Source organism: Penaeus chinensis, chromosome 28, assembly GCF_019202785.1.
Source record: "Penaeus chinensis breed Huanghai No. 1 chromosome 28, ASM1920278v2, whole genome shotgun sequence".
Taxonomy (NCBI): domain Eukaryota; kingdom Metazoa; phylum Arthropoda; class Malacostraca; order Decapoda; family Penaeidae; genus Penaeus; species Penaeus chinensis.
In genome coordinates this window covers 4081109-4091108 of record NC_061846.1, presented here as the reverse complement: position 1 = coordinate 4091108, position 10000 = coordinate 4081109, and the positions used below count along the sequence as shown (strand labels likewise).

General features: G+C 46.1%; 1 protein-coding gene across 1 annotated transcript in view; it reads right to left on the bottom strand.

Moving 5' to 3' along the window:
- LOC125039857 (transmembrane and coiled-coil domain-containing protein 4-like) overlaps positions 1–7078 on the bottom strand; it is a 55091-nt gene extending 48013 nt beyond the window's left edge. The window contains exons 1-2 of the mRNA XM_047634166.1: positions 7012–7078; positions 4365–4472 (exon numbers count right to left, since the gene is read on the bottom strand). Of these exons, the coding sequence (XP_047490122.1) occupies positions 4365–4472; positions 7012–7078 (175 nt within the window). The remainder of the gene's footprint in view (positions 1–4364; positions 4473–7011) is intronic.
- Between the last annotated feature and the right edge of the window lie 2922 nt (positions 7079–10000).

Below are 10000 nucleotides of genomic sequence, written 5' to 3'. Positions count from 1 at the left end.
GAAAGGGTAATTTACTCTAGGGTGTATCGTGAGTAATCTGGGCTTCCCACGTGAGTTGTGATTAAAGCTTTTGTGATCATTAGTTGTGTTTTAAGGGTGAGGGTGGGGGTTGGGGGTGGGTATGGGTGGGGGTTGGGGGTGGGTAAGGGTGGGTAAGGGTGGGGAGGAGGAAAGGGGGGGGGAGGAGGGGGAGGAGTGGAGGTGAAGTTAGATTGGAAGTGTGTCGATATTTTGATTTTTGTTCTGAGATTTTTTTTTTTTTTTTTTGGGTGGGTGGGTGGGTGGGTGATGGGGGGAGTTAGTTTATTACTTAATGTTTGTGGGAAGTGAAAGGGAAAGAATATGTAGCCAAAAACACGCACACACACACACACACACACACACACACACACACACACACACACACACACACACACACACACACACACACACACACACACACACACACACACACACACTCACAAACCGCCATCTACCTTCTTACAAGATGTAATCAAGGCGAGATCAAGCCATTGGCCAATAGAATGTCTCCATTAGCAAACTCCAAGTTAATACTGCGTCCCTATTGGTCGAAAGAATCACAACGAGAATAACAGAAGAGTGTTAGAAACTTTCTACTTTTTCTTATTATTGTTATTATTATTGTCGTTATCTCTCGTTTATTGTTGATTTCTTTGGGTTTATTTGTTTATTTAGTTTCCTGTTTATTTACTTTTTAAAAACTGAATATGCAATTTATCACTTCACTTTATCACTTTCTTTATTTCTGTCTTCTTCCATCTTTTCGTCTCTTTCTTCATTATCTTGCATTGTCTTCTACTTCTTTTCCTCCTCTTCCTCCTTCTCTTCTATTTTTCTCTCTTTCCCTTCATTTTCCTCTTACTTTTCTTCTTCTTCTTCTTCTTCCTTCTTCCCATTTCTCCATCTCCCCTTTCTCCTTCTCCACCCCTTTTTCTTCTACAACACCTTCTCCTTCTCTTCCTCCATCTCCTTCTCCTTCTCTTCTTCTTCCTTCTCCTTCTCCTCCTCTTTTTCTTCCTTCTCCCTCTCCTTCTTCTTCTCTTCCTCCATCTCTCCTCCTTCATCTTCTTCTCTTTCCTCTCCCTCTTTCTTGATAATTCGGGTAAAGAAGACACCTCGGATTTCTTGCAGTGAAGACGTTTAATGCAATGCAATAAGAAACAGCATTGCACCAATATCCTGGTCTAATTACAGGCCAAATTTCCCCCTCGCCCTCGCCTCTCTCTCCCCTCTTTTTGGTGTATATATATACATAATGTCCTTTTCTCCCCTCTTCTCTTTCACTTATTCTTTATCCTTTCTCTCTCTGTCTCTGTTTGTCTTTTTGTTATTTTTTTATTCTGTTTCTGTCTGTGTGTTTCTGGGCTGTTACTTTCTCTATCTCTCTTTCTCTCTCTCTCTCTCTCTCTCTCTCTCTCTCTCTCTCTCTCTCTCTCTCTCTCTCTCTCTCTCTCTCTCTCTCTCTCTCTCTTTCTCTCTCTCTCTCTCTCTCTCTCTCTCACTCTCTCATCCTTCATTCCCATTTTGCATCCTTTTCCTCTTCTGTCGTTCTTTCACCTGCTCCTCCCTCGTCCCTCCCTCTCCTTTCCCTCCTTCCTCCTTTCCCTCCCTCCCCCCTCCCCCCTTTTCTACAATGGAGGTGAGAGCAAACAGGATCACACTTTGGGGTGAGAATGTTAGGGAATATTCAGTGGTTTGCGAATATTTTATCGCGAGTGAGTTGTGTTTGCGAGCTGGAGAGGGTGGGGGGGGGGGGGGAGTAGAAGTGGAAGTGGGAGAGGGGAAAGGTGTGGTAAAAGGGGGAGGACAAGTGCGAAGAAATAACAAAGGGTAAAAATCACGGTTTCAATCTCTCTCTCTTTCTCTCTCTCTCTCTCTCTCTCTCTCTCTCTCTCTCTCTCTCTCTCTCTCTCTCTTTCTCTCACTCTCTCTCTCTCTCTCTCCTTCCCTCCCACCTTCCCTCCCTCCCTCCCACCTTCCCTCCCCCTCCCTCCCACCTTCCCTCCCACCCACCCTCCCTCCCTCCCTCCCTCCCTCCCTCCCTTTTCTTGAAGCCACAAAGATATCGTCCAGGTTTTTTCAAGATTTAAAAGGAGTTGGACCTTGGCTCTCACTTCTAAAAGGATTGATTTTCTTCCTTGTCTTTCGTTTACTTTATTTACTTTCTATTTAGCTTCAAGTGGAAAGGAAATGGAATGTCTTTTGCTTTCTCCTGTTTTCTCTCTTTCACTTGTCTTTCCTTTTCCTTATTCGGTCGTTCTTCGTTTTTTTTTTTCTGTCTCCTTGTTTTTTTTCTCTCTTTCTGTTCGTCTTCCTCTCTGCTTTTATCTTTTGTCCAGTCTTCATTTTCTCTTTCGCTCTCTCTGTCTCTGTCTGTCTGTCTCTGTCTCTGTCTCTGTCTCTGTCTCTGTCTCTGTCTCTGTCTCTGTCTCTGTCTCTCTCTCTCTCTCTCTCTCTCTCTCTCTCTCTCTCTCTCTCTCTCTCTCTCTCTCTCCCTCCCTCTCTCTCTCTCTCTCTCTCTCTCTCTCTCTCTCTCTCTCTCTCTCTCTCTCTCGCATTCCCCACACGCCAACATAACACACAAACGCATAAAAGATGAACACAAGCACAGTGATAATACAACAAAGAGCCCGAGAGGAACACCTGAAGCTTAATTAAACAAATACAGGTACCTATCAAGTGATTATCATAAGCTTTTGTTGGCCTGAGGAAGATCTGTGTCTTTGTTTCCTGTTTCTTTGTTTGTTTTTGTGATTGGTGCCTCGGATAGGGGGTGGGGGAGGTTGGGGGGGTCCTTGTTTTTCTCTTTCTCTTTTCCTCTCTATGTCTCTCTCTCACTTTCTCTCTCTCTCTCTCTCTCTCTCTCTCTCTCTCTCTCTCTCTCTCTCTCTCTCTCTCTCTCTCTCTCTCTCTCTCTCTCTCTCTTTCTCTCTCTGACTCAGACTCTGTCTGTCTGTCTGTGTGTGTCTAACTATCTATCTGTCTCTCTGTTTATCCATCTATCCACCTATACATTAATCCATCTATCTATCTATCTATCTATCTCCTCTCTCTGCAAAGACTAATGTGCGCGTCAGTGTAAATACACGTGTGTGTGTGTGTGTGTGTGTGTGTGTGTGTGTGTGTGTATGTATGTGTGTGTGTGTGTGTGTGTGTGTGTGTGTGTGTGTGTGTGTGTGTGTGTGTATGTGTTGCGTGTGTGCGTAGCTCGCAATCAATTATTAGCCTCATCTCTTCACACATCGAGGGGCTTTATAATGTATGAGAGAAGCTGTGTTAGTAGAGGTGAGAGAAGACTGAGTGTGTGTGTGTGTGTGTGTGTGTGTGTGTGTGTGTGTGTGTGTGTGTGTGTGTGTGTGTGTGTGTGTGTGTGTGTGTGTGTGTGTGAGAGAGAGAGAGAGAATGAGAGAGAGAGAGAGAGAATGAGAGAGAGAGAGGGAGAGGGAGAGGGAGAGGGAGAGAGAGAGAGAGAGAGAGAGAGAGAGAGAGAGAGAGAGAGAGAGAGAGAGAGAGAGGGAGAGAGAGAGAGAGAGAGAGAGAGAGAGAGAGAGAGAGAGAGAGAGAGAGAGAGAAAGAGAAAGAGAAAGAGAGAGAGAGAGAGAGAGAGAGAGAGAGAGAGAGAGAGAGAGAGAGAGAGAGAGAGAGAGAGAGAGAGAGAGAGAGAGAGGGAGAAAAAAAGGAGACATGTCGGGGCGGAGAGGGAGATATAGAGAGAGAGAGAGCTGAAAAAGGTATAGGAAGGAGGAAAAGGGAGTGGACAAGATAGACAGATAAACGAAATAAAGAGATAATGAGATAAAACGAAAGAATAAAATAGGACCACACACGCGCAGCTTCTCACCCCCTCCCCCTCTTCCCTCACACCCCCCCCTCATATACACTTCCCTGCCTACACACACACCCCTCCCTCTCTAGCGATTCACAAATGCACTCGCTTCCCTCTCCAAACACCCTCACACACACACACAAACGCACACACACACACACACACACACACACACACACACACACACACACACACACACCCACACCCACACCCACACCCACACACACACACACACACACACACACACACACACACGTACACCCACACCCACAAACGAACACCTAAACCCATGATCACGTACCCCCCCCCCCCCCCCACACACACACACGTGTACACCCACACACACACACACACACACACACACACACACACACACACGTACACCCACGCCCACACACACACTCCCACACACACCCACACACACACCCACGCCCACACACACACACACACACACACACACACAGAAACGCACACATTCGCCCATCCCTCCACGCCAAGTCGGTCCGTCTGTGTATACTTATCCCCCGCCGCCGCTTCTGCCGTGAATGCGTCTGGGTCTCGGCGCCTTGTGAGTGATATTCGTCCATTTGTGAATTTGAGAGCGGCGGCGGCCCTTCAAGTGACGCTGCGGCGGTGGCGGAGGGAGAGGGAGAGGCAGAGAGTAAGGGTGAGGGTGAGGGTGAGGGAGATGGGGGATGGAAGAGGTTGAGGGAGAGGGTGAGGGAGAGGGAGAGAGTGAGGGTGAGGGAGATGGGGGATGGAAGAGGTTGAGGGAGAGGGTGAGAGTGAGGGTGAGGGAAAATGAGGGTGATAGGGTGAGTGTGAGGGCGGATGAGAAGGGGGAGAGAAAGGGAAAAGGAGAGGGTGAGGGAGAGAGAGAGGGTGAGGGAGAGAGAGAGGGTGAGGGAGAGAGAGAGGGTGAGGGAGAGGGATCGTTGTTTACCCTGATATGTGTCTTACCTTATTTCTACTGCTTTTTGTTTCTTTCTTTTCATGTCTGTTATTTTCTCTCGCTTGCGGTCTCTCGGTCTCTCGCTCTCTTTCCGGATTTGATGTTTCGAAGTTTCAAAGTTTCGAAGTTTCGGGGTTTCGTAGTTTCAAAGTTTCGAAGTTTCGGGATTTCGGTCTCGAGCTTTCGGTGCTTCAAAGTTTCGGTGTTTCAATGTTTCGAGGTTTCATTTTGGCTGTTTCTGTAAATCAATAAATAATGGTGGTAATAATAGAGATAATAATGAAAATAATGCTATTAATTGTTGCTGCTTCTGCAGCTGCCGACGATAATATAATATTGAAAATGATAATGATGATAATAACAATAATAATGATAACAAAAATTATCATTATTACTTTCAGTATCATTAGTATCATTACTTACTATCATTATTACCATTACCATCCTTACTATCATTATTATCTTTATTATTGTTATCAATATTTTTGTCATTATTCATATTACTCCTATTATTCTATTATTGATAATTATAGAAATAAGAATAGTGATGATGATGAAGAATGATATTAATAACACAAACAGACGATCAGACGCAGAGAGACAGAAAGAGAGAAATAGGAAGAAAAAGAATCCTCCTGATTTCCTCTACTCCCTTTCTCTTCTCTTATTCATTTACCTCTTCCTAAACCCTGTTTATCCGTTATCCCCTTGTCCTTCCTTTCGACAAGAAAACGAAACGAGGAAGAGAAAACGGAAGGAAAAAAAATGTAATACCAACTAATAACCGATGAAAAGACGATAAAAGGATAAGAGAAGGAGAGGTGAAGAGGAAGTGGAATAAAGAGAAGGCGAGAGACGGGCGGAAAGAAAAAAAAATCCCTGATATTGACTAATAAGTGATAATGGCGTCACGTGGGCTGAGAATCGACATGGGACGCCGCAGGAAGTGTGGGATCGCCTTTCGTTCAGATCCACAAAGAGGCGGTCACGCGCGGGACAAATAAAGAAAAAAGAAAAAAAGGATTGATTATTAACTTATATTTTCCTTTCTCTCTTCTTCTCTCTCTCCTCTCTTTATTTTTTCTTGCATATCTTCTTTCCTTTTGTTGCGCTGAGGTGTGTTTTTGCCTTGTCTTTTGTCTCTCTTTCGTCTGTTTGTCTGGCCGACGGCTGACGGAGGATGGGAACCAATAAGACTGAAAGAGAGGTAGAGGAGAGGGTGAAAGACGATGTGCGTGTGCGTGTGTGCGTGTGCGTGTGCGCGTGCGTGTGTGCGTGTGCGTGTGTCTGTGCGTGTGTGTGTGTGCCTTAGTGATTGCGTCTGTGTGTGTAGTCAAGTGTGCGTGTTTGTAACGGTCTCAATATCGCAACCATGCATGGCTGCAGATCCTTGCGCTGCATTACACGAGTCATGACAAAATTGTTTACATTTCACCCGAAGATAAAATTTGCAATAAATTGAAGAAATGCATTAAATAAGATACAGAATACATACTCCGTAAAATCCCAGCAAGAGATTTCACAGCATAAATAAAGGAAGAATAAAAACAGAAAGACATTCAATGGAGATGAAAAATAATGGAATAGTCACACGAACTACTTTGCGTCGCGCACAAAACACCTTGGGGAGAGGGGGTTCGCGTGTTGAGATTTTGGACCACAGAAGGTTGCTGTTAGGTGGAAAATACGCACATGCACGCACACAGGTACACGAAGACACAAATACAATACTGTATATATTCTGTATCTTCATCCACACCTATCTCTCTCCACCAACTCACTTCTCCCTCCCTCCACTTTTATCCACTTCTCTCCACCCTCGCCTCCACTCAGAATACACACTCCCTCCATTTTTCACCACCTTCTCTCCCTTCTCTCCATTTCTCCCTCCACCCTCCTCCTTCCCTCACCCACCTCCCTCCCTTAACTTACCCTCCACCTTCCACCCTCCACTTCCCTCCCCATCCCTCCACTTCCCCTTACCTTTCTTCCACCTCCTTCCCTCCACCCACCTCCCTCCACTTCCCTCCCCATCCCTCCACTTCCCCTTACCTTCCTTCCACCTCCTTCCCTCCACCTCCCTCCCTCTACTTCCCTCCCCATCCCTCACCTACCCCTATCCTTCCTTCCACCCTCCACTTCCCTCCACCTCCCTCCCTCCACCCTCAGGACAAATACCAGTGCCGCAGTATGGTCTTGCATCCTCACTCACACCACAGGGTCTGCAATTGCTCTCGTTTTGCAGTAAAATTCCTCGGTGTTTTTGCCTGCCGCGTCATGTTTACGAGAGGGGGTGGGGAGAAAGGGGAGGGAGGGGATGAGAGGGGAGGAGGGGGGTTTGAGCGGAAGGGGGAGGGGGCAGGGAGGGAGTTAGAGGGGCAGGGGGAGGGTCAGGGAGGGAGTTAGTGGGAAAGAGGGAGGGGGGGAGTTAGAGAGGGAGGGGGAGGGGCAGGGAGACAGTTAGATGGGAAAGGGGAGGGAGGGGGAACTGAGGAAGGGGGAGAGGCGAAGCAAGGAAGGGGTTATAGGGCAAGGACTCGGGAGAGGGGAGAAAGAGGAGAGGAAAGGGAGGGGGAAGGAGATTGGTGGGCGCGTGTTGGAGGGGTTAGAAAGAAGGGTCAAAGGGGAAAAGAGAGAAAGGGGAAAGGTTCAGAAAATGTCGCAGTTTACTTGGCAGTTTTGTGCATAAAGTTAGGATGTTTATTTCGAATTCTCTTTTATTACTGTTGCTTTAAAACTATTATTTACAAATTGCTTTGTGACTGATGACTCGAAATGTGCATATTTTTGAAGGCAGTTGATTGCTACTGTTACTGTTATTCCTACTACAGCTACTACTAATGAAAGCACTGCTACAGTAACGATAACTACTACCGTAGCTACTACTACTACTACTACTACTATGACTGTAACAATTGCTAATACTATGCTAATACTACTATTACTTCCACTACTGCTGCTGCTACTACTACTACTATTACTACTACTACTATCATTACAAAAACAGCTAAAGCTACTGCTACTACTACTAATACAACAAAAACTACACCAACTACAACTACCACCACAACAACAACTTCTACTACTACTACTGCTACTACTACTACTACTACCACTACAACTCACATTCTCACACTCAAAATCGCACAGAGTAAGAGGCTACATAAACTTGACAAAGTAGTAGGATCTTGTACAATGTCTATGTTTTCTTACTGTTCTTGTGGTTTCTTACACTTTACTTCGTCGCATTTTATTTGAAGGTTTTATCATGCGCACTTGTGTTCTCTCTCTTTCTGTCTTTCTCTCTCAACCCCCCCCCCCTCTCTCTCTCTCTCTCTCTCTCTCTCTCTCTCTCTCTCTCTCTCTCTCTCTCTCTCTCTCTCTCTCTCTCTCTCTCTCTCTCCCTTTCTCTCTCTCTCTCTCTCTCTCTTTCTCTTTCTCTCTCTCTCTCTCTCTCCCTTTCTCTCTCTCTCTCTCTCTCGCTTCGTTTCCCTCTCTCCCTCCCAATCTACCTCCTTCTCCCTCTCTCCTTTTCCTTCACTCTTCCACTCTCCTCTTCCCTCTCTCTCTCCCTTTTCCCTCCATATCCCTCGCTTCCCTTTCTCACTCCTCCCTTCCCTCCATCTCCCTCCCTCTCCTCTCTCCCCTCTCTCTCTTCCTTTCCCCTCCCTCCCCTCTCTCCCCTCTCTCTCTCCCTTTTCCCTCCCCTCCCTCCCCTCTCTCCCCTATCTCTCTCCCTTCCCTCTCTCTCCCCTCTCGCGCGCTTTTGGCGACGTCGGTGAATAAATCAAAAGCTTCTCGTTAAGATAAGAAAGCCGCCTGACCTTAAGAAACCCCAAAGAAACCCTAAGGAACCCCAAGAGAGAAAGAGAAACAAACAAACACAAACACACACACACACAAAAAAAAAAAGTTTGCCTGAGTAAAACACTTACAAGAGAGAACAAAGAAATATCACAAAAAGACAAACTGGAAAATAAAAAGAAAACAGTAAGAAAACAAGACTCTAAAATAAAGACCAACCCCCTCCTCCCTCCCTCCCTCCCCTCCCTCCCTCCCATTTCCTCATCCTCCTCATCTTCAGCCTCGCAGAAGAACGGGGGAAAAGGGGCACTTCACAATCCTCTCAAGAAATGGGTAAGACTCGCCGCACTACCTTCTGAAAAACGGAGGGAGTCCATCTTTTACAAATCCCCGCACACACACATATCCCGAGAGAGAGAGAGAGAGAAAGAAAAAAAAAAAACGGTTAAAAATCTAAAACAAAATAATAACCCCCCCCCCCCCCCAAAAAAAAAAAAGGGAGAGTAAAACGAACAAAAAAAAGGAAAAAAAATAAATAGACAGTGACAAGGAAAAAATAAAACGTTGATAAGAAGTCGCACGGGGGGTAAACGTAGGGATAGCATCTTGGGAATTCCTTGTCCACGAGATAAAGAATATCTCACAACCTCCTCAAGACATGCAAGGAGGAGGAGAAGGAGGAGAAGGAGGAGGAGGAGGAGGAGACGGTGCCACGTGTCAGCTGCCCAGAGGCACACTCCACCAGCAACGTGAGCGACACTTAAGGGAATCCGTGAATCTGTGGCGGGAAGGTATTGAATGGCGCGAAGAGAGCTGCCGCGATCGTCATTTGTTTTTGTGGGGGTTTTGATCCGTCGATTGTTCGTCGGTGATGTTCTTGTGTTTATGATTTTTAGGGCGGTTGGTTTTTTTTTTTTTTTGTTTGTTGTTAGTTATTTTATTTTTATTTTTTATGGATTTGTATGTTTGTTGTTGTTTTATGTGTTTGGGAGTTGGAAGTCTTGCTCTTTTCGTAATGTCTCATTTTCTTTTGACTGCCTCTACTTCTCTCGATCTGTTCCTGAATGTGTCTCATTCTCTCTCTCTCTCTCTCTCTCTCTCTCTCTCTCTCTCTCTCTCTCTCTCTCTCTCTCTCTCTCTCTCTCTCTCTCTCTCTTGCTCGCTCTATCTCTCTCTCTCTCTCTCTCTCTCTCTCTCTCTCTCTCTCTCTCTCTCTCTCTCTCTCTCTCTCTCGCTCTCTCTCTCTCTCTCCCTCCCTCCCTCCCTCCCTCCCTCTCTCCCCCTCCCTCGCGCGCGCCTTCCCTCCTTCCCTTTCTCTCTATCTCTCTCATCCCTCCTTCCTTTCTCCTACACCGTTTTATTCCACCGGTCAAAAAAGGCTCTCCCGCTCACCCTCC